Source organism: Rhincodon typus, chromosome 29, assembly GCF_021869965.1.
Source record: "Rhincodon typus isolate 14 chromosome 29, sRhiTyp1.1, whole genome shotgun sequence".
In the NCBI taxonomy this organism is placed as follows: domain Eukaryota; kingdom Metazoa; phylum Chordata; class Chondrichthyes; order Orectolobiformes; family Rhincodontidae; genus Rhincodon; species Rhincodon typus.
The window spans coordinates 13,819,632-13,847,031 of NC_063360.1; the positions used below are offsets into that span (position 1 = coordinate 13,819,632).

At 39.2% G+C, this 27,400-nt stretch overlaps 1 protein-coding gene across 2 annotated transcripts in view; it reads left to right on the plus strand.

Moving 5' to 3' along the window:
• Window positions 1-27,400, plus strand: part of lonp1 (lon peptidase 1, mitochondrial) — a 39,258-nt gene that overhangs the window by 5,097 nt on the left and 6,761 nt on the right. For both annotated transcript variants that reach the window (XM_020515597.2, XM_048614284.1), the window contains exons 4-15: window positions 781-1,018; window positions 1,587-1,648; window positions 4,305-4,434; window positions 8,777-8,860; window positions 9,338-9,558; window positions 13,393-13,531; window positions 14,449-14,627; window positions 16,293-16,380; window positions 16,610-16,732; window positions 19,407-19,523; window positions 20,063-20,203; window positions 25,124-25,289. In XM_020515597.2, the coding sequence (XP_020371186.1) occupies window positions 781-1,018; window positions 1,587-1,648; window positions 4,305-4,434; window positions 8,777-8,860; window positions 9,338-9,558; window positions 13,393-13,531; window positions 14,449-14,627; window positions 16,293-16,380; window positions 16,610-16,732; window positions 19,407-19,523; window positions 20,063-20,203; window positions 25,124-25,289 (1,688 nt within the window). The remainder of the gene's footprint in view (window positions 1-780; window positions 1,019-1,586; window positions 1,649-4,304; window positions 4,435-8,776; window positions 8,861-9,337; window positions 9,559-13,392; window positions 13,532-14,448; window positions 14,628-16,292; window positions 16,381-16,609; window positions 16,733-19,406; window positions 19,524-20,062; window positions 20,204-25,123; window positions 25,290-27,400) is intronic.

Sequence of the window (27,400 nt, forward strand, 5' to 3'; positions counted from 1 at the left end):
AGTACTATAGGGTCTTACTTGACCAAATTGGCACAATTTTGTAGCAACCACCCCCCATCTCAAACTTGATGTCAGTCCAAGCCATGTGATTTGCAGACTGTCCCCATGCCATAGTGTTGTCTGAGGCCACAGGACCTACCTGGACACACTGATTTTGGACCACAGGCCACTAACTGCTGCTGAGCTCAACAGAAATGTCCAGCTGCCATTGCCAAGCTTAGCCGCTCCTCAGTATTTCTCTATTCCTGTCACTTCCCTCTCCTCTCCTTCTATACGTACACACACCCCTCCATCATTCTGTCTGCCCCATCCTTCTCTTAGATCCCCGCACCAACTTTCTCATCCTCCTCTTTGCCGTGTACCTCTTCCCATTCTCCTTTCTGCCTTCCTCCTATCTTCCCCTCTTGAAACCTGAACTTTAAAACTGTTTAATAAAATCTTGAATTCTTAATTTCTTCCCTTGATGCTGTCCTAATGCTTTTGCTGTTTTGTCTGTTTCATTTGCAAGCTCCCATTTATTTTGGAATATTTTCCCAGTCATTTTGAATTTTTAAGGAAGAAGATACATTTATGTAGCTACACCCACAGAATATCCCAAAACATTTTAAAGTCAAAAAGTACTATTGAAATATTGAAAATGAGACTTGAATCCACAGCCATGAGACACTGAGGAATGTGTATTGTCATTGAAACAAGGCTACAGCTTTTAAATGGTTTTTTTTTGTGTCTTTTATTAGTCTAAGTAATGGATCCAAGATTTCTTTTTATTTCGTTCCCTAGAATCCAGTTAAACAGACAGTTGGAAGTAAACACTGATGAAATGGTTCCTGCAGAATTTGAGCAAAATAAAGATAAAGCACAGGAGGAACAAAAACATCAAAGAACTGATGAAGCAGGTAGCCAATCCTCAACCGTGGATACAAACTTAGAGTCGCTTGTTGCTCCAATGGGTGAACTGTTAATGGTAGAGGTGGAAAATGTAGTCCATGAAGACTTTCAAGTCACAGAAGAGGTTAAGGTAAGTTGTAAAAGAGTGATTTTTGTGTGACCCACTTCTTCCCGAAATCAGTTTGTTATTTTAATTTAGTACAGATTCCTATTTCCATGCTTTTTATTTTTTCTTCAACATATAGAGCAAATAAAGATCTTGGTGTAAGGAAATTAACACTCTTCCTAGTGTTTCTAAAGTAGTGATGTCTTGAGTTGATAGTAACAAGCAACCTCCAGAATTGCGGACAAATTGTGAAGGATGCTATTTTGAGGCTCCTAGTGAAATCATGTGCTTGACCATTGTAGGTATCAGTGTCCAGCTTTATTGTGTGCTTACTTTCTACCTACAAAGCACTGATTGCAGGAACTCTGATTTGACCTGCCTTTCTCTTACTAACCCTGAGGCACTGCAGACGGGTGTAGGTGTGTGATTGTGTCTGTGGCTGGGATTTTCTTCCTCTGTGCTTCCAGGCTATGCTCTCCCCACAAGTTATTAAACTGTAATGTGAAATAGCTTGTTGTCTGTGTTTCAAAATATTAAATATAAACTTCCTGAAATGTGGAAAGGTTGAATAGTGTCTCCCTTTTCTTGACAGGCACTTACAGCAGAAATCGTGAAAACCATACGTGACATCATTGCCCTTAATCCACTTTATAGGTAAGTGTTGGGACATTTTATGCTTAAACATGTTTTAAAATCACTCATTTTCTTCCTGTGCATACCATTTTGGGAGGTATTTTTATAAATGATAAACTAAATGAAGTTCAAGTTTCAGGACTCCTCTATCACTTCAGAAAGTGGAGTTAAATTGAGAAGCAGTGATTAGATTATAAATTTAGGCTTTAAATCTGGCAGTTTGCAGGGGGAAGAAATGGAGACTGAGGGAGGTGAGATCTTCAGCAATATTAAGATCTTTGCAGAGAATGAATCAGAATTAAGGCAGAAAGTACAGAGGAATAATGACCTAAAAAAGTGAAACCCTGACCATTGGGAGCTGGTGAGAACATGATTTTCCTTTTATACGTAATTGACTACTCTTTTTAGCAACTTAAAAGTCAGCTGCATTTTGAAAGGTGTTAGCTATTTTGTATTTGGTTTCCATCAGGTGGTGCATTAATGCCAACTGCTTGCAGCAACAGATGACCAAAATGTGCAAGAATTGTTTTCTTTTGAAATTGAGTTTTGACAACAAAATTATGTAATAACTTCAATCTGTGCTATCAACAAATACAACAGGCCAGATATTGCAGTAGTAATGACAGCAAAACTATCTGCTATGCTGTCGCTGATTCCAAACTGGTTGCGTACTAGTGAAGTACCCCCAGATTACAATCATTAGAAAACTGATGAGCTGTAATAGCACTGGTATTGGTTGTTCCTTGTTGATTGAGAAAGAACTTTTTAATTGAAACTCAGTTCTTAATTACGACTGAAAAACCTTGCTGGGGCCTGGAAAATCATTTTGACATTTGTGACTGTCAAATTTCTCAATATGGTAAAAATAGATATGTATTATTTTTGAGCTTTGATATTTCAACTTCTACCTTGTCCCATATATTTGTCACAATCATTTAGTTCACACTGTAAAATTTTAATTTAGAATTTAAGGAAAATAGTTATATTTTACTTCCTGGATTGTTCTATTTGGTAATATGCCAAGGTGATTGGCTCCTAGCTCGACTTGATGGCAGCACTGTGCATTTGGACGTGCTCACAGTTTTTAGTGCCAGATTCAAACCAATGTTGAGAAAGGGAAAATCAATGCCATGATGATCACTGAATATTCTACAGCTGCCTTCTTTGAGGTCGGCAATGAGCGCTGTTTTTTTTCCCCACTGACTGACTGCAAAACTTTGGTTATTTATTTGGGAGATAAGGTAAATAGAACCTTTGGGTGCTGTCTTACCATTATTGGAAGCTGTTCTTTGGTGAGTCATTGTATGTTGTTAGATACAGGCATTGTCATGACTATTCACATCAATAACAATTGTTATAGAGACATACAGCATGGAAACAGACCCTTCGGTCCAGGTAGTCCATGCCAGCCATAATCCCAAACTAAACTAGTCCCATCTGCCTATGCTTGGTCCATATCCCTACAAACATTTCCTATTCATGAAGTTTCCTAAATGTCTTCTAAACATTATAACTGTACCTCCTTCCACCACTTCCTCTGGAAGTTCATTCCGCGCTCTAACTACTCTCTGTGTTTAAAAAATAAATGCCCCATGTCTTTTTAAGTCTTTCTCCTCTTACGTTAAAAATATGCCCCCAATCTTGAAATCCCCCCACTCTAGGGAAAAGACACCTGTCATTCACCTTATCTTATACCCCTTGTGACCTTGTAAACCTCAATGAGGTCACTCATCAACCTCCAAATCTACAATGATTAAGGTTCCAGCCTTGTAACTCAAACCTGTTATTCCTGGCAACATCCTGGTAAATCTCTTTTGAACCCTCTCCAACTTGATTATATCCTTCCTAAACAGAGTTACCAGAACTGGACACAGTACTCCAGAAGAGGCTTCAACAATGTCCTTAATATAAACCTTAATATAACATCCCAACTCCAATATTCAAAAGTCTGAGCAATGAAGGCAAGCATGCTAAATATCTTTTCTTAACCACCCTATTTATAGGTGATGCAAACTTCCAAAGAATTATGTACCTGGACCCCTAGGTCTCCTTGTTTGTTTTGCCAAAATGCAATACCTTACATTTATCCAAAATAAATTCCATCTGCCAGTCTTCAGCCCGTTGACCCAAATGATCAAGATTTCTTTGTAATCTTAGATAAACATCTTCACTGTCCACTATACCACCAATCTTGGTGTCATCTACAAACTTACTTACCATGTCTTCTATCTTCTCATTTAAATCATTTTTTATAAATGACAAACAAAAGTGAACGCAGCACAGATCCAAGTGGAACACCGCTGCTCACAGGCTTCCAGTCACAAAAACAGCCCCCCACCATCACTCCATCTCCTGCTGTTAGGCAAATTTTGCATCCAATTGGTAAGTTCACCCTGAAGCCCATGTGATCTAACTTTACTAATTAGTCTACTATGCGGAATCTTCTTAAAGGCTTTAAAGTCCAAGTAAGCAACGTCTACCGCTCTGCACTCATCGATCTTCTTAGATACTTCCTCAAAAAAAACTCAATCAGGTTCGTGAGACTTTGTTGTTCTGCTGCAAAATGGGCACTCTCCTCCAGAATTTTGATCAGCTTGCGGATAGAACATAAATGCTGTTCTAGTTCAAGGTCACTTTTTGCGTGAAAGTAACTGTTGCTTTATACATTTTGTTTCAGAGAGTCAGTGCTTCAGATGATGCAAGCAGGACAGAGAGTGGTGGATAACCCAATTTATTTGAGCGACATGGGAGCAGCACTTACGGGTGCAGAATCACATGAGCTACAGGAAGTGCTGGAGGAGACCAACGTAAGATGTCTGTTCAGATAGAAAAGGCCATTACAGGTTTCCCATTTTCCCCATTATTTTGTTGCTGTGAATAAGGTATTAATAATTTCATCAAGAGCACAATGCAGCTCTGCTGCTATCAGTGCTTTTGAGACATACGTAGTAGCAAAGTGGAAATGAACTTCAGTTCTTCAGAACACATAAATAAGTCTTATGTTATCTTACTTTTACACACACAGGACAGGGACACACAGACACACACACCAGACGCACCATTCCCTATGTGCTCTGCAAATGTTATGATGGGCCACCTTCTTGGACCACTGTAATGGTTTGTTGAAATGAAGTGTGTTGTCCTATTTCTCATTACAGTTGAACCTGATCTGTTGTTTTGAAACTGGAATTATGTGAAAGTTCAACTCTATAAAAATGGCGTATGTCCTTCCCTAAGGGGTACTTATGAATCAATTGCCTTTTAATCCAAGGCAAATCATTTATTTGTGGTAAAGAGTAACATTGAAGGAGACCTTTTTGAACTTACGATCAAGTTGTCATTGAGGCTCAGTTCTCACGAGACACATGTTAACATGTTGAAGTATGAAGGAAGGACTGTTAGTAAACTTTTCCATTTCAAAAGGTAGTACAGTTATCATGTTTATGACCATGGAGAGGCTTTGAAGTGGACAGTATAATTGAGAGCAATATGTACATTGCCAGAGGGAGAAAGTGATTAGGAAATGTGAGAAATGACTGATTTTTCTTTAAATTTAAGCTAAGTAGCTAATATGAAGAAGCATGGCCTGTAAGACACACCATCAAGATATAACAGAATCGGGTGCTCGAGTAAATTAACTAATAATTTGGTGACACAATGCTTGGGTTCAGCAATCTATTAGGACCTGAGCAGTTTCATAGTTCTTGAAAAGGACGTTCAGCTTGGAGATCATGTAGTGCCCTTGTCTGCATCACCAGGATATACAATGGCTTGAATAGAACAATGTCGTGATGGAGGTAGATATAGGGGAGACGTCAGAGGTAGGTTCTTTACTCGGAGAGTGGTAGGAGCGTGGAGAGGGTAGTGGAGTCGGCCTCATTGGGGCATTTAAGCAGCTATTAGATAGGCATATGGATGATAGTATAAGGTGGGGGTGGAGGTTAGATAGACCTTTAGGTTTAGGGTAAAAGTTCGGCACAACATCATGGGCAGAAGGGCCTGTACTGTGCTGTACTGTTCTATGTTCTATGAAGTTGTGAGATTTGATATATCTATTTTTAATATTGTTTACTGCAAGCTTAGATTCTTGGAATTCTATATTCAGTGTGAGTATTGGGATTAACAATAAGCTTTAAAAAATACAAGACTTAATTTGACGTAAAAGGAAGTTACTCAGACATATTAGGGAACTGACCAGAGGATTTTGTGGGAGGACTTTCCAGATCCGACTTTCATTTTTAGCTCGTGCTAGAAAGTCATTTGGAAGAAAAGCGTGTATCAAATTCAAGGAACTGAGAAGCTTTCCAATTAGGTAGCGGACTAAGCAGTGTTCCCCAAAAAAGGGTTTAAAGTAATGAAATTATCTTCAGGTAAGTTATTATTTAATCCCAGACTGAAGTGTTGGGCTGCAGTGAATGGAAAAGAAGTGAAGTTTTTGAATTTTTTTTTAAAAATAGAAAAGGAATTGAAGCTGTGTCAGGCGTAGTATACATTGAAAGGATACTAAGCCAGGAGCATAATAATATTTGAGTTATTTAGTTACAGTAAGGTTTGAAATAAATTTTTTTCAACGTATTAAATAGAAGATACACTTTTTCTCTCTTCCTTCCTAAATGAGTCACACTGGGTCTTGTTAGAAGTACAACACTAGATGATATTAGAAGTACAACAATGTTTGTAAGGTTGTACCAGTTGTTCTGATTGTGATACATGGCTGCTGTTTTCTGTTCAATCTACAAAGAGTGCATGCGTTGTTTCTACTGTGTGTTAAAAATCTTTGATTCTGTGTTATAAGGTTATAAACTGGGTTCTTGGTCATTTCTGTTGGTAATCTTTTTGCTCATATTGTTAAAACAAAGACTGTATCATTGCATGCTTACGTTTTACTCAAAGTTTATTCTGATAAGGCCGTAAGATTTAGGAGCAGAAGTAGGCCATTCAGCCCACCGAGTCTGCTCCACCATTCATCATACTGTTTAAAAATCTATCGCTGCACTAAATATACTTAATGACCCAAGCTTGAAGCTCCTCTGCACTAAAGAATTCCCTGGATTCAGTACCCTCTAATAGAAGAAATTCCTCCTCTTTGCCTTAAACTCAGATGGCACATTATATGTCTTTTGGTCCTAGACTCTCCCACAAAGGGAAACAACCTTTCTGCATCTGCCCTGTCAAGTCCCCTAAGAATCTTGACTGTTTCAATAAGGTCACCTTTCACTCTTCCCAATGAATACAGGTCCAGTCTATTGGACCCTCCTCATAAGACAGTCCCTCCATACCTGGTATCAAAAATAAAACAAAAATTACGATCTATATTTTCCTATTGAGGATCTGACTTGTCAAGTACTAAAATCAGCTAGGCATTACCTCATCGCAATTGAGTCCTAGATTATAATATATTAAATTTATGAGCAAAGATTTAAAAAATAGGGAGACTTAAATGCTAGAATGCTTTTGGTATAGGGTGGGTTATACAAATGAGCTTTTCTTTGCATCAACTCCCACAACTGAAAGGGAGACGATTTTAAAAAACTTCCCAAAAATTGGAATAGAATTTTATATCTGAATTTTGAACAGATTGGACAATATACTAAAGATTAAAGAAGAAAAGTGGCTGGTTGGTATGCTACAGTAGATGCATACATGCTGGAAACAGGAATAGGAGGATTAGATGACAGCGTAGAAAGATGCAGTTAGAGAGGGAGAAAGTTTGTTTTTGGACTCCCCTGATAAATTCCACTCCTCTTGTTCCGTTCCTTCGTTACTTGTTCAGATGGAATTTACTGATATTTCTGTTCCTTCTACCCAAAAAGGAGCTTAAAATTCCACTATCTGTTCACTACCCTCCACAACATCATCTACCACAATCAAATCAATTCCACTTACTTCAGGTAATCTTACTTTCTCCCTACATTGAAGAAAATAACAATTGCTCTGTCCTTTATCATGATATAGTTAGAATTGTCTTTCCACACTTTTTCTAAAAGTAAACCCTACTGCATCTTGGTTTCAGAACAAAGATTGTAGTTCACTCACTGGTTTTAAAAGCTTCCCTCACTGCTCATGTGTCTCCTTGCCTGTTTTGTGCTCTGCAGTGCTGACTGTATCCCTGATAATTGTCCAATAAACTTGTCAGTAAAACTAACTACTTTCTCCTTCCTTCCTCCACTCTATAGCTGTCTCACTGAAATATTAAAACAGCTTCTCTTTATTCTCTTCATCCAAACCCATCATAATTTTACATGCCTATTAAAGGAGAACAACCCAAGGTTCTCCAGTCTAGCCACATAAAGGTGATTCATCATCCTTGGGAATATTCTAATAAAAGTTTGATTGATTGTCTCCCCTGCAGTCTTACCATCGTCTACTTTTCATACCTTTAATTTATTCAACTGATCTGCTAAACATCATGCGTCTTTTGTTCACTCTTTCTTCCTTCTCCACAAACGTCCAGTTCCCCGTCACCCCGTAACTTGCTCATCTTCAAATCTCTCCATGTTAGGGGAGGCAACGGCCTGGTGGTATTATTGCTGGATTGTTAATCCAGAGACCCAGATAATGTTCCGGGTTCGAATCGCACCACGGCAGATGGTTGAATTTGAATTCAATAAATATCTGGATGAGTCTAATGATGAAATCATTGTCGATTGATGGACAAGCTCATCTAGCTCACTAATATCCTTCAGGGAAAGAAACTGCTATCCTTACCTGATCTGGCCTATGTGTGACTCCAGGCCTACAGCAGTGTGATTGACTCTAAGTTTCCCTCTGGGCAATTAGGGATGGGCAATAAATGCTGGCCTAGCCAGTGATGCCCTCATTCCATGAATGAATTTTTAAAAATGTTGTTTCCATTACCTATCTTTGGAAACCTCCTTCACTCTGCTTGCTGTCCATTCCTAAACTCTGCAATTTTCCAAGTCCTGTTGACTTTCTTACCGTGACTCAGTGCACATTTTTTAATATCTTTTTATCTGTCAGTTCCAAACCCAGCCTCTTTAATATTTTAAGGCAAACTGTGTATCAACTGAATAATCTGCAAATACAGACCTGATGAATTAGTGTTGCAACATTTCATGTTTTATGCCTATGAAACCCAGTGAATGGATAACTTGACCTGGTGTTCTTTCTTCTGTTTTGTTTCTTTAGATTCCAAATCGACTGTACAAGGCACTCTCTCTGTTGAAAAAAGAGTTTGAATTGAGCAAACTGCAGCAGCGTCTTGGACGAGAGGTGATGGCACATATCATTTTATGCTTTGTTTTGTTTTCTTCCCTTGCTTTCTAAACACCTGATTGATGCTCCTGTTACTGTTCACAAAGGCTGATCACCTTCCAGATTGTTGCAAAAGTGATCCTTATTTATCTGCGAGAATTGTGGATTACCAAGGGCATCTGGATTCACTTGTACACATACGAGACATTTTTGTTGTTCCTAACTAGTAAACCTAAAGCCACTTGTTGTATCTGAATTTGGGTAATTTAGTCCAGCCTGAGATGGAGCACATGTCCTGGTGCCACAGAGGACAGAATATTTACACGTGTCAGGAATTTTTGCTGTGATGCTTCAAGAAAACTTTGTAACCTTGGATTTTCATTTAAAAACATACATATAAGTTTCTGACTAAAGCCCATTTTTAGTATCTGCTGTTATTGTATTAGTGAAATACAAAGTGGTGTGAAGCTCAATGTATTTGTTCATGATTCTTAGGTAGAAGAGAAAATCAAGCAGACTCATCGTAAGTACTTGCTCCAGGAGCAGCTGAAGATTATTAAGAAAGAACTGGGACTGGAGAAGGAAGATAAAGATGCCATTGAGGAGAAATTTCGAGAGAGGTTAAAGGAACTGGTTGTTCCAAAGCATGTCATGGAGGTTATTGATGAAGAGCTGAACAAACTCAACTTACTGGATAATCATTCCTCTGAGTTCAAGTGAGAATCCTGTGAAAATTTACAAAACAACTTTTTCCAGAATCAATGTCTGATAGTGGCTTTTAGGAGGGAAGGAATAGTTTCCTGAGCTCTATATTACGTTTAGAACTTAAAAACAAAAATTGTAATTTGAAGTTTAAAATTGGCTGCTAATAAAGGAAATGGATTGCTATTTTTTGCAGAATGGAAATGCAGTTGGGGAGAAAGGGGCAGTTAAATCAAAGTCACAATGGGTTAAAATATTAGGAATGTTCCCAAAGCCCCTTTGCATGATGGAAAACATTTAAGCTGGCAGGTAAATGCTATGAAGAGCATTTTTAAAACATAAATTTAATATTTATTTTCAATAATATAAAATGATAGTACACCAAGTGCAGTGAAAGATCAGTAATGTTTTAAAGTAGCGTCACAGAATTAAGATGGTACAGTTGTGCTAATTTAGTATGATTCATAATTTTTAATTTAGGTCTGTTATTTCCCATGGAAATATCTTGATTGTAATTGAATTTAATAGTATTTTATGCTAAATACAGCTGTTAAATTACACTGAACTTTGAGGACTGAGCAAACATTTGCATTACTCCATACAAAACAGCCATTCTGTAAAATGGAGATTCTTGCACACAATTTCAATTTACGTCAGTCGAGGATATTTATATCTTCAAGCTAATTATCCATACTCAAAGTCAGGGTAATCCATTCATTTAAACACTGGAGGAACTAATTGTGCCAATTAGCTTAGACCAAAGCATTGGGTAGTGTCAAGGATCAGTAATCTCCTGCTGCTTCATCAATTACATTCTATCCATTCCACAGCCAGAAATATGGATCTTCATTGAATATTGGCGTGATTGATGCCTTGTGTAATTCCTTGGATCTGAGAATCTGGGCTTGCATGCATCAAAATAGACCAGAAATGTTGAAGTGATAGGGATTTCCATAACTCCGAGAATAGATAGTATCCTTTGCAGTCACTAATGTATATGTTGTCTGACAGGTGCCAGAGCAAGGGATCTCCCATGATGGCTGGAGAGAATTTGGTCGGGGTGGTGGGTTGAGGTTATCTAGTTGTCTTTGTTCAAATCCGAACAAGCAACATAAGTAGGAACAGAGTCCTGTTAATGGAACAGCGGAGGCCAGGACCCAAATTTTAAAAGTAGCAGCTCAAGAAGAATAATCTCAAAATTGTTAAAGCCACTTACAAACTGCCATAGAAACGAACACCAAATTAATAAAGGCCTTGTGGGAAAGCAGGGTACTGCAGTAGGAAATACATGACCTGAACCGGGGTGTGACTGCCTTAATGCAAAGTGTAAATAGGGAGGTTACAACAGCTTTGAAGTAGTGAGGACCAATTGGAAGGGAATACAAGAAATTTAGTCAGTTTAGTCATAAACAGAAAAGGAGGGTAGAAACAAATCAATGAAGTGAGGATTTAGCTGGCCAGGAAATAAATCAGAAATATGGAACAGGTGTGCCAAAATATTGTTTGATTTTTTTAAAACAGGAAATGAGCCAGAGTAGATAAAGTGAAAATGGGGAAATTCTGGGAAATGGCTACTATAATATTATACAGGTTGTTCTCCTATAACGTGATAGTTGCGAATCGCCATTAAAAATTGTGTTATAGGGAAATTGCTATAGGAAATCAATATACCTGTACAGCAGAAAGTTTGCGTTATCCAAACAGCATCCATTATTCATCAATCGCGTTATAGCAAATTTGTGTTAACGAAACACGCGTTATAGCAGAACTACCTGTAAAAGCAAACTGCCAAAGAAATTCAGTAGGTCCAACATCTGTGGAGAGAGAAACATAGTTAACATTGAGTGCTGTAGGACTGTTCTTTGAAATTGTTCCAAACTGATATTAAAAGCTATAAAATGACAATTAACATTCCCACCACACAAACAGCAGGCAATGACCATTGTCAATATGATTCAATCAAACTTCTGCCCCTTGACAGTCGATGGTGTTACTGTCAATGAAGCCCCCACTATCAACATCAGGGGTTTGACATTGACCAGAAACAGAAGTGGAATTTAATTTAGATAAATGTCAGGTACTACATATTGGAGAGGCACATCAGGGCAGGACTTACACACTTAGTGGTGAGGTCCTGGGTAGTTCATAGTTCCTTGAAAGTGGAGTCGCAGGTAGACAGGATAGTGAAGAACGCCATTTGGAATGTTCACCTTTATTGGCCACTGCATTGAGTAAAGGAGTTGGGAAGTCATGTTGTGGCTGTACAGGACGTTGGTTAGGCCACTTTTGGAATACTGCATTCAGTTCTGGTCTCCCTGCTATAGGAGCAATTTTGTGAAACTTGAGAAGGTGCAGAAAAGATTTGCAGGAATGTTGCCAGGTTGGAGGGTTTGAGCTACAGGGAGAGGCTGAATGGGCTGGGGCTGTTTTTCTTGGACCGTCGGAGGCTGAGAGGCCTTACAGACATTTATAAAATCGTGAGGAGCATGGATAGGGTGAATAGTCAAGGTCTTTTCCCCAGGGTAGGAGAGTCCAAAACTAGAGGGCATTGGTTTAAGCTGAGAGGGGAAAGATTTAAATGGGACCTAAGTGGGAACTTTTACACGCAGAGGGTGGTGCATGTATGGAAAGGGCTACCAGAGGAAGTGGTGGAAGCAGGTACAATCACAGCATTTAAGAGGCATCTGGATGGGTGCATGAGTAGGAAGGATTTTGAGGGATACGGATCAAATGTTGGTAAATGGGACTAGATTAATTTAGGATATCTGGTTGGCATGGACAAGTTGGACTGAAGGATATGTTTCCACACTGTACGCCTCAATGACCTGAATGAATTTAATTAGATCGTAGGTGATTATGTATAGATATTTTGATTAGTTTATTATTAATATAATGAAATACTCCTATTACTTTGTCATTTTTTGCTTTGGCTTCGAGAGACTGAAGTTAAACTGTAACACCAATTAGTCATCTGTTTGCTGAATTCTAACCATCCTTTCTCGTTATATCTTTGTCACTCCTTTTTATTTTGGCTGTTACTTTTGATCTGTTTACAAATGCTGCTTGCTTCTGTGTTTCCAATTTTGTATCAACATTTTTACTGAGAAACAAAGCTTATTCCTTCCTACTGAGATCAGTTACCACCAATTTGTTGGCAGCGGGCAGGTTAACATTGGATTTACAAGTACATAGTCTGTTGGCACTCTTGTGGCACAGTGGTAGTGTCCCCACTCTGAGCCAGAAGGCCTGAGTTCATGTCCTGTCTGCTTCATAAGTGTATCATAATAACTCTTAAACAGATTTAAAATAATTAGAATAACAGTCTGTTCTGTTACCTTAATTTAAGCCTAGTTGACACTGACTCTGAGCCTCTTATTTAGAACAGTAAGACTTTCAACTTTTAAAGGGACAGTGTATCCTAAATAACACGGTGTAGAGCTGGATGAACACAGCAGGCCGAGCAGGAAAGCTGACGTTTCGGGTCGAGACCCTTCTTCAGTCCTTTCCTGCTCCTCTGATGCTGCTTGGCCTGCTGTGTTCATCCAGCTCTACACCGTGTTATCTCAGATTCTTCAGCATCGGCAGTTCCTACTATCAGTGTATCCTAAACATCTGTTTGGCAGATTAATAGATTGTGTATTCATTGTATAGTGTAAAACTGTGATAATTAAGCAGCTGAACATCAATTTAGCATGAAATCTGCTCAGTGCTTTCAAACTAATTTTTAGTGTGTGAAGTTTTGATTTTTAATTTATAGACAATGCTGTAATAGTCATTAATTGATGAGATGCATGATTGTAGCTTCCTTTTGGTGTTGTTGATTGTAATTTTTGTTTCACCTGGCTTAGTGTAACTCGGAATTACTTGGACTGGCTGACAACAATGCCTTGGGGAAAATGCAGTGAAGAAAATATGGATCTTAAGCGAGCCAACAAGGTGTTGGAGGAGGATCATTATGGCATGGAGGAGGTCAAAAAACGCATCCTGGTATGATCAATTGTCAGTGCCACACACATCACAAAGGGTTTGATCTGTGCTCTGATAGTATAAAACTTTTTACCACCAGCTCTCTTCAGCTAGAAGCAGTGCCGATTAGATGCAACCTATTTCCCTGCAGTGGGAAAATTGGATAAATTGTCCCTTGATTTCTGTATCATCTTTCAGAGTTACTGAGGCCAATTAGAGACTCTGGTTGAGTGCCCTGGCTGAGTCTGGACTTAAGTTCAAGCTGTTCTGAAATGTTCTACCCTCATGATGCAGTCAAACCTGAGTAAACAGATTGCACATTGTGCTGCTGTAGCATACAGCCAGATACAATCTGTTCACAATGACTGCGTTAAGCTGCTGTTATGCTGAGGAGAAAGTCTGTCTGTGTGATGAGAATTGCTTTCTATACGCTAAAATTTAAACATTTAGATCATTGTCTAAGAACTCCAAATGGGTTTAAAAGGTGCTCCTTTTACTTTGCTGCTTAAATTCAGAGGTCAGATATATCCCAATATATCTGACCTCTGAATATCCCAATATATATGGCAACCAGCCCACATTGATGCAAAACTTTAGGATATACAGTACCTAAATAGGCCATTTTGGCTTAAACAGTCCATGACTGCGTTTATGCTGTATTCCACCAATCTTCCTTTTCAAAATTTATCTGCATAACTCATTCCCTTTTCCCTCATGCTTATCGGGCTGTCCCTTAATTTGATTTATACTATTTGCCTCAGCTGTTCCCAATGGTTGAGAATCTAGTGTACTCTCTGGTCTTCAGTTAAAGAAATTCCTACTGAATTTAATGATGCTTTGTAAAGAGTTTTCATTGTATTGATGATATGACAGTTCTGTTAGGTGTGGTAAATCTGTAAGCCTAAATTTGTAATGGCACATCTCTGCCATGTTTCCAGGAATTTATTGCAGTTAGCCAGCTGCGTGGTACAACCCAAGGGAAAATTCTGTGTTTCTATGGTCCACCTGGAGTTGGTAAGACCAGCATTGCTCGATCTATAGCAAGAGCATTAAACAGAGAATATTTCCGGTTCAGTGTTGGAGGAATGACTGATGTCGCAGAAATCAAGGGTCACAGGTATTGTAAATCATCTGCACTTAAGTAACATCATTGCTAAAGTCCTAGTATTTGCACCTGATTGTAACTGTGGTAAAAGCTTGCAAATGGCATTCCACATATAGCTGTTAAATTAATATTGGTATAAGTGCAATTCTAGTGTTTTACATGCAAATTAGTCTTGTAACCATCTATCCAAAGAGTATAGATTTTGTGATAATCTCTTTTTGCTTCAGTCAGTTTTCAACACAGCTGCATTTTATGGTCCTCACTTACATCAGTCAATGATCAGTAACAGGAATCCCAGCGGATTTCTTCCTCCCAATCCACTTGTGGCTGTGCAATACTGTAGTGCAGCTGCATGCTGTTTCACTTGTGCTCATTTTCTTTATAAATAGCTACATAGCATTGTTTATTAAACAAATAGTACTACAGAATTTCTGCAGGTAGCATTAATTGTTAAAACCTTTGCTGCCAATCATGCTTCATTAGGGATATGGTGACTCTAATGATATATTAGAATATTTGTCATTGTGGTGTTTTTGAGCATAACATAAAGGGATAGAGTCTATGTATATAGCACTGTGTGCTAAGATGTACTAAATTTATGCTTTTTTAAAGTGTCTTGTACGTATTTGCACAATCTTTACTGGGTTAGTAAACTAAGAAATTAATGCTGTGCATTCTGAGGTGCACCAGTTGCCCAGATTGGCATCATAATGAACGTCAGAAATATTAGAGATAGGAAAAAGCCATTTGTACGTTCACTATACGCAACAGATGTGAGAGTTAAAGGAAATGAGATTGCTTTTGGGTGTGTGCTGCCAAATTCAGGATAAAGAGGTTGAATGCAGGATCATGTTTTACGTTGAGTTCAGAATCTAACACAGACCTCTTTTGGCATCAGCTGGGAGAATTTTGGCTTCTTAAATTGCTAATCAAAATGAGTTATTGAGCATTTCAAAACAACATACTCCCTCACAGTAAATTACAACAGGTAATACAGTGACCTGCCTCTTGCTGCTATCCAAATTATAATTATCATTGTTGATTTTTCTTAATGCAACTTTTTTTATACTCGATCATTTACACCTCCATGAGGCGGCCTTTTAGCCCATTGAGTTAATGCTGGCTCCCAACATTGCAGTTAGTCCTATTTTTCTGCTTGGCTTCTTTAATTTTCTTCACGTACCTAGTTTATATTTTTTTGAAATCAAAGATTGTTTCCATATCCACCACCCTTGTGGACAAAGAGTTCCAGATCATTATTACTTTCAGCACTTACTTCATTGAAAACACCACCGGCCTAATCTTGTAACGAAACCTCTTGTTGCCCGGAACCATTCTGCTAAATCTCTGTAGCCTTGATTTTGGCTTGCAACCTAAAGCAATGCACAGTTTTAAAAATGGTGTCATTATGTTTGTATTGCTGCTTTCCATCTGTTCTGCCAAAATGCATCACTGCATTTTTAATCTGTTAAGTTCCATAGCCACTTGGTCTGCCCAGTTTGCTAACCTATCTATGACCCATTGAGGGCCATTCGTAACAACCAAACTATCTGCTTGGTATTGGCTTATTTCAAATCTTCGTGTATTTGTTGCTGTCAACTGTACAATGTATATTCATGATTTACGTTTAAAGAGTGGTGAACAGTAGTAGCAAACTTCATGTTTTATTTTTCAAAGGAGAACATATGTTGGAGCTATGCCTGGAAAAGCCATTCAATGCTTGAAGAAAACCAAGACTGAAAATCCATTAGTTCTTATTGATGAGGTAACATTCTCTAAATTAGTCGTGATGAGCAATGGGGGCCTGATTTCTGAGGAGTTTAACAAAAAAGGTGTTAAAACTTCACATTTTGACTGCCATTTCACATATACAGGTTTCATTTTGCACTGCATTTAATTGAATCATTTATTGGTGACCTGAGTGCTGCTTGTCCACTGCTATTTACATTACTCAAAATTTTCTTGCATCTTTTTTTTTGTTGTACCTATTCCAGATTGATAAAATTGGTCGTGGTTATCAGGGTGACCCATCCTCTGCACTCCTGGAACTTCTTGATCCAGAACAGAATTTTAACTTTCTGGATCATTATCTTGATGTGCCCGTTGACTTGTCAAAGGTATGTTTTGAGTTCCCTTCCTGTATCAACTTTTGCTCTGCTTTCTTGGATCTGCTGTAAGATTACTGAAATGGCAGCACTCTTTCTTGCAATAGTTTCTAATTTTCAGCTGCCTGTTAATGCAAAGAGGCTGTGGCTTCACAGTTTGAGGTACCTAGGCTCATCATCCACAAGCTAAAATCCTGGAAACACTGGTTCACATCCACCAATTCAGCTTATTCAATTGATAAATCAGCAAAATAAGGCCTCAGTAATAGTGCCATGAAACTAACATTGTCATGAAAACTCATCTGTTTCACTAATTGGGTCATAGAGTCATACAGCACGGAAATAGACCCTTCGGTCCAACCAGTCCATGCCGAACATAATCCCAAACTAAACTAGTCCCGACTGCCTGCTCCTGGCCAGTGTCCTTTAGGGAAAGAAATCTGCCATCCTTAACTTGGTCTGGCATATGTGTGACTCTAGATCTATAGTAATGTGGTTCACTTTTGACATACCAATAGAAACCTTTTACAATCAGTTTGTATGCTCCACACAAGCTTACTCTTATACTTAATTTTTCCCATCTTAATCAATCCCTTTGTCTGTCTTTGCTGAAATCTAAACTGCTCCCAATGCTCAAGACTGCTTTTCTTTTCTTTGGCTGTTCTATGGATTTAATACTAACCCTAACTTCCCTTGTCAGCCATTCTGCGCTCCCTTTCCTGTTTTACTTTTGTGCCAGACAGGAATGAACAATTGTTGCAGTTCTTCCATGCACACTTTAAATGTTTACCATTGCCTGTCCACTATAAGATCTTTAAGTAACAATCCCCAATTTATCATAGCTGGCTTGTGCTCAGACCTTTATAGTATCTTTAGAGTGCTCTGCACATTAAGACAGAAGATGTTAAGGTTTGTCTTTTTGACATTCTTAGTCCCTTTTCCATTATTTTGCAGTGTGACCCTGTTTGATTCTTGGCCTTGAACTCTCTGCCTATCATCTTTCTTATTTCCCAGTCGGTCTTTTGTTTTGGCTCTTGTTTTCCCCCATTCTGCCTCCCTGTATAGGTTCCCAACTCCCTGTCATTTTAGTTTAAACCCTCCTCAACTGCTGTAGCAAGTACTTGCCCCAGGACATCAGTTCCAGTCCTGCCCAGATGCAACCCAGGCAACTTGTTCTGGGATAGGTAGGACTAGGACCTGTACCAGTCCAATGTCCAGGAATCTGAAACACTCCTCCTTCTACCATGTCTACAATCATGTATTCATCAATTATATTCTGCTATTTCTACTCTGACTAGTATTTGACACTGTTAGCAATCCTGAGATCATTTTTGATGTCTGACTTTTTAAACTTCCTTCCTATCTCCCTACATTCTGCTGTAAGAGTCTCATCCCTTTTCTCACCCTGACCACTAGCTGTTCACCTTCCTGCTCCAGAATTTAGCTGCTTCAAGACATCCTTGATCCTAGCATCCGGGAGGCAGTACACCATCTTGTTTGCAGCCATGGAAAGGTCTGTCAGTTCCCCTTGAATCCCATATTATCATAACCTTCCCACACTCACTCCACTTACAATATGGTTGGCTTTGCTGAAAGGGAGTAACGAATCTGGCTACTACAACTTCTGTCTAAGAGGCCATTCCCCCCAACAGAATCCAAAACACTATATCTGTTTTGCATGGGGATGGCCAAAGAGGACTTCTGCAACGCTGCCCAGTCCTCTTTCTTTGCCTGGTGGTTATCCATTCTTTCCCTGCCTATGGCATCTTGACTGAAGTGACCAGCTCTCTGTATGTGCTATCCACGATACACTCAGCCTTGCAACTGCTGCAGTTTTCCTAGTTGCCACTGCACCTGGACACGTTCCTGGATACTTGCTGCACACGTTTTGGTCCTGGGCACTGGAACTGTCTGACTTCCCACAATGAGAAGGAGAAGCATACCATGGCTTTGCACTCTCCTTCTATGACTTGCCCCTTTAAATTAAACTATTAGATTGCTATTGAAGTCAAATACCACTGGACTATCTGCAAATAAGAGTCAACCACAAGTGACATATAAGCCACATCAGGTAAGGATGGCAGATTTCTTTCCCATAAGGACAACAGTGAACTTTGAGTTTTTACATCATTCTGCTGCAACCATTAGGCTAAGATTTTTATTCCAAGTTTTTTTATTGAAAGCAAATTTTGCCATCTGCTGTGGTAGGATGCAAACCCCCATATCTTCAGATGTTGGCCTGGAGTTCTGGATTATTAATCCAGTGACATTACCACTACACCAATGAACATATTTAACACAGTAAACGTGCAGTATATGGTGTCTTGGGAAGCCATAATAAAACAGCCTTTTCCATATTTTCTGAAGAAGGGTCTTGGCCCGAAACATCAGCTTTCCTGCTCCCCTGATGCTGCTTGGCCTGCTGTGTTCATCCAGCCTTTTCCATATGTTCTGTCCCACCAAACAATGGAACAAAGTCTTCATTGTGCCAATATTTCTAAGTTTTGTGGGTGAGGTTATCAGCGATCATTGGTCAAATATTACCTAGGATTGCAGCTAAAATACTCATGTGAACTGCTCCAATCTGTGAAATCATGCCCAGTGAGAATCTGGAAACTTGATAGGAGGGGAGAAAAAGGATATGTTGTGGACTGAGTTCTAATCCCACGTCTCTTTAATTTGCTAGGTACTTTTTATTTGCACTGCTAATGTGACTGAAACCATTCCAGAACCTCTCCGGGATCGAATGGAAATGATTAACGTGTCTGGTTATGTAGCGCAGGAGAAGCTTGCAATTGCTGAGGTATATTTGTTCTTTAAAAACCAATAGAATAGATCTGCAGAATTGTACTGTTTGAACATGATATCTTTTGTATTCTGTGAAGGACTTGTGAATTTTGAATGTGGGGCATAAGGGGGATGCCTTTGAAAGTTGGATGCAAATAAATAATTTAGTGTATTCAAAATTTCATTGTAATCTCATTCCAGCACTGAGATGGTAGGTCATGAGTTTCAAATCCCACTTTTCATATTTCAATTGGAAAATGTTGCAAATGCCATCTTTTGGTTTAGACATTATTATAGTTAAACCATGTCTATCTGTTCAAATAGATTATGATGGCACTAATCATAAGATGCTAGGAAATTCTCATAAATGCTGTCCAAGACGCTATCATTTAAATAATGCTATCAAAAATTGATAAATCAGTCATTCATTTCATTGCTGTTCGTGTGACAAATTAGCTGCCATGATTGCCTACAAAAATGCACCTACTGTTCTTCAAAATCCCTTTACAATATTTTGTCTTTTGGTTGTAAACTTGGATTCTCACTTTATTGCAGCGTTATTTGGTTCCTCAAGCACTGAGTGCCTGTGGTCTGGACAAGGAGGGAGTACAGATTACATCTGAAGCACTTACTGTTCTCATTAAACAGTATTGCAGGGAAAGTGGAGTTCGCAATCTGCAAAAACAGGTGGAGAAGGTGAGTGCAGTATGGTTTTTGATATAAAAGCCCCAACCTGGAGAGGGCTACTCCATTTACAACAACAGTATATTCAATGTCAACTTTTTTTACATTCATTCGTGGGATGCGGGCGTCATTGGTTAGGCTAGCATTTATTGCTTTTCTAAAAACTTACTCGGGATGCGTGGGCATTGCTGGCTGGCCAGCATTAATTACCTGTTCCTAATTAGCCTTGAGAAGGTGGTGATGAACTACTGCAGTCCATGTGCTGTGGGTTGACACTCAATGTTACCAGGGAGGCAAGTCCAGTATTTCGATCCAGCGACAGTGAAGAAATAGTGATATATTTCCAAGTCAGGATGGTGAGTGCTTTGGAGGGGACCTTGCAGGTAATGGTGTTCCCATGTATCTGCTGCCCTGTTCTTCCAGATGGAAATGGTCCTGGGTTTGGAAGGTGTTCTCTGAGGATCTTAAGTGAATTTCTGCAGTGCATGTTGTAGATAACACACACTGCTCGTACTGAGTGTCGATAGTGGAGGGAGTGGATGTTTGTGGATGTGGAGCAGACTCCTTTGTCGTGGATGGTTTCAGCCTTCTTGAATGTTGTTGGACCTGCATTCATTCAGGCTAGTGGGAAGCATTCCATCACACTCCTTAACTTGTGCCTTATAGATGGTGGACAGGTTTTAGGAGTCAGGATGTGAGTTACATACCATAGTATTCCTAACCTCTAACCTGCTCTTGTAGCTACTGTGTTTATGTGGCGAATCCAGTTGAGTTTCTGGTGAATGGTATTCCCCAGGATGTTTGATAGTGGGGGAATTCAGTGATGGTCAAGGGGTGGTGGTTTGATTGCATGGCATTTATGTGGCACGAATGTTACTTGCCACTCATCAACCCAAGCCTGTATATTGCCCAGATTTTGTTGCATTTGGACATGGACTGTTTCAGTATCTGAGGAATGTTGAATGGCGCTGAACATTGTGCAATCATCAACGAGCATCCCCAATTCTGACATTATGGTGGAGGGGAAAGTCATTGAAGCAGCAAAGATGATTGGGCCTAGGACAATATCTGAGGAACTCCTGCAAATATGTCCTGGGCAATCACGCTCAGCTCTTCTGCTCATGTTTGAATGAAGGCTGTAATGAGATCAGGAGCTGAGTGGTCCTGACGGAACCCAAAACTGGGCTTCACTGAGCAGGTTATTACTAAGTATGTGCTGTTTGATAGCATTGTTGATTACGCCTTCTCTTACTTTATTGATGATCAAGACTAAACTGATAGGGTGATAATTGGCTGGGTTGGCTTTGTCCTGCTTTTTGTGTAAGGAGATACCTGGACAAAGTTTAACACTGTTGGGTAGATGCCAGTGTTGTAGAAAAGCTTGGCTAGGAGAGTGGCAAGTTCTGGAGCACATGTCTTCAGTACTTTTGCCGGAACGTTTTCTGGGACCATAGCTTTTGTGGCATTCAGTGCCTCCAACCATTCCTTGATGTCGCATGGAGTGAATCGAATTGGCTAGTGGTGGGGACCACTGGAGGACGCAGATGGATTACCCGCTCAGCACTTATGGCTAATAGTTGGTACGAATGCTTCAGCTTTATCTTTTTGCACTCGTATATTAGGTGGGCTCTTCCATCATTGAGGATGGGGATATTTGTGGAGCGCCTACATCAGGGAGTTGTTTGATTGTCCACCACCATTCGTGACTGGATGTGGAAGGATTGCAGAGCTTAGATCCGATCATTGGTTGTGGGATTACTTAGCTCTGTCAGTCACTTGCTGCTTATGGTGTTTGGTATGTGAGTAGTTCTATTTAGTAGCTTCACCCAGGTTGACAGCTCATTTCGAGCTATGCCTGGTGCTGCTCCTGGCATGCCCCCCCCAGTTACAATCTCCACTGAACCAGGGTTGATCCCCTCATCTCTAATTACCGTTGAGAAGGTGGTGATGAGCTGCCTCCTGTAATCATTACAATCCATGTGGTCTGGCTGTACATATTGCACTGTTACAGAGAGAGTTCTGAGATTTTATCCCAGGGACAGTGAAGGAACAATGAAATAGTTCCATGTCAGAATGTATTATGGCCTACAAGTAGTAGTATTCCCAAATATCTGCTGCTCCTGTGCTTCTAGGAGAGGAAGTTGTATATTTTGAAGATGCTATCTAAGAAGCATCGATGAGTTGTGCCAATGCATTTTGTAGATGGTGTACACAACTTCCATTGTGCATCAGTGTTAGAGGGAGTGAATGTCAAAGATGTTGGATGTGGTGCCAATCAAGTGAACTGCTTTTGTGCTGGATGTTGTCAAGTTTCCTGAGTATTACTGGAGCTGCAACCATCTTGGCAAGAGGAGTATATTCCATCACAATCCCAAATTGTGCCTATGTAGGTGGTGGGCAAGCTGTACAGAGTCAGGAAGTAAGTTATTGTCTGCAGAATTCACAGTCTCTGAACTACTCTCATTGCCATCATATTTATAAGGCTAGTCTAGTTCTGTTTCTGGTCAATAGTGAGATTAGAGGATTCAGTGTAGGTAATGTCATTGAATGTCGAGAGCTGCTGGCTGGATTTTCTCTTATTGGAGATATTTGCCTGGCAGTTGTATGACTTGCCATATTGGCCCAGGCTTAAATGTTGTCAGGTGTTGCTGCGTTCGGACATGATTTGCTTCAATATCTATAAAGTCCTGAGCATGCTGAACATTGTGCAATCAGTAGCTAACATCCCTAGCTCTGATCTTCTCCATTGATGAAGCAAATTTAAATGGTCGTACCTAGGATACTACGCTGAGGAACCCTGCAGTGATATTCTGTGCCCTGAGATGACTGATCTCTGACAACTGCAACCATTCTTCTTTTCGGTATTACCAACAATGGAATGTTTTCCTCTGATTTCCACTGATGTTCCAATTTTGCTACAGCTCGTTGATGCCATGCTCTGTAAAATACTGCTTTATTTTGAAGGCAGTTTCCTTCACTTCCCCTCTTGCGATCAGATCTATTGCCCACATTTGGACCAAGGCTGTAATGAGTTCAAGAGCCAAGTGACCCTGATGGAACCTAAACTGAGCATCAGATTACCATTGAGTAAGAGCTGCTTGATAACACTGTCAATGATATCTTCCATCACTTTGATTGAGGGCAGACTATTGGGGCAATGATTGGTGAGTTGCATTTGCTTATTGTGGACAGATCATACCTGGGTAATTTTTCACATTTTCACAGGTCATACTTGGGTAATTTTTTCATATAGGTGCTATGTTATAACTGTACTGGAAAGGTTCAGCTAATGGCATGGCTAGTTCTGGAGCGCAAGGCTTTGCAATGTATTCTGATCGCTAAACTGAGATTTTCTTAAGCTGCACCGATCTTGTTTTTGATCCAGGCAGTGTCCTGAGAAATAAACCAGGACAAGTTGTCTCCTGTTTTGTTGAGTTGAAAAGGCACTGTGTGTATACATATTCTTTCTGTCTACAAAGAATAGGAGCCTGTGTATTAATATGCAGCTTCAAGTGCACACAAGTATGCCATATTGAGTCCAATGATAACCAATTTAGGATCGATGTAATTCCCTTTTTATTGGTATACTTGTAGGTTATTCAAAGTTCAAGACAAAAAGCTTCGACAACGTGTCTTTTTTGAGCAATACTCAAGTTCTGTGCTACCAAAACAGTTTTAGATTTAAAAATGATTAGATTGAAAGTGATTAAAGACAGAATTTATTGCTTTAAATTCTCCAGCTATTAATACTTGGAGGAAATAGCTCATGTCTTAAATAGTTAACTTTTAATATCATAGACATTGCTTAGTCATAATCAACACTTCTCAGCTTGTTAGTAGAATATTTACCGTTGAAACTAAATTGTAATGGCGTGTTTCATCTGTATCTACTGTGCAGCATCATGACATTCACTGCTTTACAGTAGTGAGGCGCTGCATGGGATATTTTTGCATATCTAATTACCCATGTTGGTAAAAGGGAATGCACGTGTTTGTTTACACACATTGATATTGAATGAAGATCAAATAAATTTAGCTTTGACATCATCTTACAGTCACTATTGTTTGAAGGTTTTTAAGCTCTGTTCTTTAGAAAGTGGGTTGTTTGAGATTGGGGAACTACAATGAATTGGTTACTTAGAATCATACAGCACCGAATCAGACTCTTCAGTCCAACTCTCCATACTGATCAAGTTTCCCAAACTAAATTAGTTGTATTTGCCTACATTTGGCTAATATCCCCCTCAACCCTTCCTACTCATGTACCTGTTCAAATGTCTTTTAAATGTTGTAACTGTACCTGCATTCACCATTTCCTCTGCCAGTTCATTCCATGTACACACCACCCTCTGTATGGAAAATATTGCCCCTGAGGTCCCTTTTAAATCTTCTCCCTCTCTCCTTTCTTAAACAAAAAAAAAAAGCCCCCTAATTTTTAACACCCCCACCTTAGGGAAAAGACCTTTGCTCGTCACCTTATCTACACCCCTCATGATTTTATTAATTCACCCTTCAACGTCTGCTCCAGTGAAATAAGTTCCAGCCAATCCAGTGTCTCATTATAACTCAAATCCTCTGGTCCCAGCAACATCCTGGTAAATCTTTTCTAAACTCTCCAATTTATTAATATCCTTCCTAGAGCTGGTAATAACCAGGATCATACTTACCCCTCAACAACATTCGGCTCGCTACAAATATTCAAGGCTTTACATCCAAAACCGAAACAAGCCTCCTAGCAGAAGTAAAAACCCGCTTCAAAGAAATTTCCCAGCATTTTTAATAGGCTACTAAGCTAATCATTCCTCTACTGCTTTTACAGCTCTGGACATAACTATGTAATTGGATTTGCGCCTCACTCGCAGTTTTATGTTTAGTACTTTTTTTTGAGTTAATTGAACCTCTACAGTCACAATTGTTTTTTTTGCTCTGCAGGTACTTCGCAAGGCTGCTTATAAAATTGTACACAATGAGGCTGACACAGTAATGGTAACCCCTGAAAACCTGCAAGACTTTGTCGGAAAACCTATTTTCACAGTGGATAGGATGTATGATGTCACTCCTCCTGGCGTTGTAATGGGTTTGGCCTGGACAGCTCTGGGTAAATGGATGAGCTTTGTGTTGATTTCAGTCAAAACAACGCCATAGCTAATTTTAATCTACTTCCATGTTGTTGCCTATTTGACTGTTCTAGTGCTCTCTTGCATGGACTTTCATTTTTCAATCTCCATAAACTTGAGTTTGTCCAAATCTGTGCTGGCCTTGCCTTAATTCACAGTGCGTCCCATTTATCCATCAACCTTGTACCTGTTGTCCTACATCAGTTTCAAATCCACAAACTTTTAAAGCCTCTCTGTGGCCTTGTCCATTCCTACACCTCTAACTTCTCTGTATCAAATCAGTCTCTTTTGTCTTCAAAAGCCGTGTTCTTCGGCATATAAGATGCTGCTCATAGCTTGGTTCTCAAGCTCTGGTATTAGACTTGTAGGTGTATGTTGACTCCTCTTCAATTAAATGTTACCTTTTTGAGTTTAAAAAAAATCAAACTGATAATACTGTGTCACTAATGTCATGTGCAATTTGAATGTGAAATTTTGCAATTTGCAAAATTCTTTTCTATTTTACAAATTCCAATCCTCGCTGGATAGCTGAACTTTTTTTAAGCAGCTGTTTGGGAATGCTTCACTATTAGAATTCATGGAATTTGATCTTGATTTGCAGCAACTGATAAAATCTATAATTTATTGACAAACAAAAATCAGTACATTACGTTACACAAGGCAGTAATTTATATTTCCAAACATTATCATTTAGTTTACTGGTCAGAGTAGCAGATGTTGCTGACTATTTCTGTCTGCCACTTTAGCATTCAATCAATCTATACATGCTAAGGGGTCTTTGGCCTCTTCTGTATCTGACTATTCAAAACACTCTTCTTCACCAAGATCAATCATTGTTGTCCACACCAGCTGAATTTGAAATTAAGTTCAGTTGTGGATAGACATTTCTTACTGCTATCTAATATTTTGCAGTGGTATCCTGTTTTCTCCTCTTTGCTTCAAACCAACAATTGTTATTGAAGTAATGTCAACGTTACTCAACTAAGTTACTTTTCCAAGTTCCCCCGGAGTCTTTTCTGAAAAAAGGTAAGTTAAATTCTGCAGAGTGGGAATGTGGAAAACAACCAACAATGGGCCATTATTATATTTGAAAACTAGGTTATCCCTCTTCCAAATAATAGCAATTACTGGTGTGGCTGACAGGTTTCCGTTACTGATTAATCACAATCCCTGAGACCACTATCCTGTTTTGATGGCGAGATCTTATCAAATGTGCAGCTAACATTTTAGAATTACTGAACCTACTGCACCACCAGCATCTGCAGGTTATCGTTGATCAAAAATCTTAACTAGGCCAACCTTATAACTACTGTAGCTACAAGAACAGGTAAAAATGCTGAGAATTCTGCAGAAAGTGTGTCCAAAGTCTGTCGACCATCTATGGCACAATTCAGGTGAAAGATGAAATACTGTCCACTTGCCTGTGAGTGCAGCTTCAACGCCATCCAGGACAAAGCAACCTGTTTGATGTGACATCCAATCTAACACCTTCAACTTTCACTCCCTCTGTCACGTTACGTTTGATTGTTTAAGTAACCAGTGCTGTAATATTCCAAGCTTTCTCTTGCTCTGATATGTTTATTCCTTAGTATGCATATTTCAAAATACTTTTTACTTTTGCACAATCTTCGACAACTTGTATTTCTCTCTATTCACACCTGCCATTTTCTTGCCTGCATATCTAAAGTCTTCAAATCCTTCTGAATTTGTCAAATTTAATTCTCATCACTTTATTTTAAATACCAGGTAATGTGGAAAAAAAAAAAATTAATTTTCCTCCTTCATGTTACTGTTCTTGTTTGATCAAATTTAATTAATCACACTTGAAAATCACTGGCAGATTTGTGGTAAAAGTTGAAATAATACATTCTTGAAGACTAAAATCACAGAATCCTAAGCATATCTTGTTTTCTGTTGATTCTGATCCTTCATTTGGGCTGCCTGTACAATCATTTAATGCAGGAGTAGGTGGGAACAAATTGTCATTTCTAAATGATTAGACAACTGTGTAGAGATAGTAGGACCTGCAGATGCTGGCGAATCTGAGATAACAAGGTGTAGAGCTGGATGAACACAGCAGGCCATGCAGCAT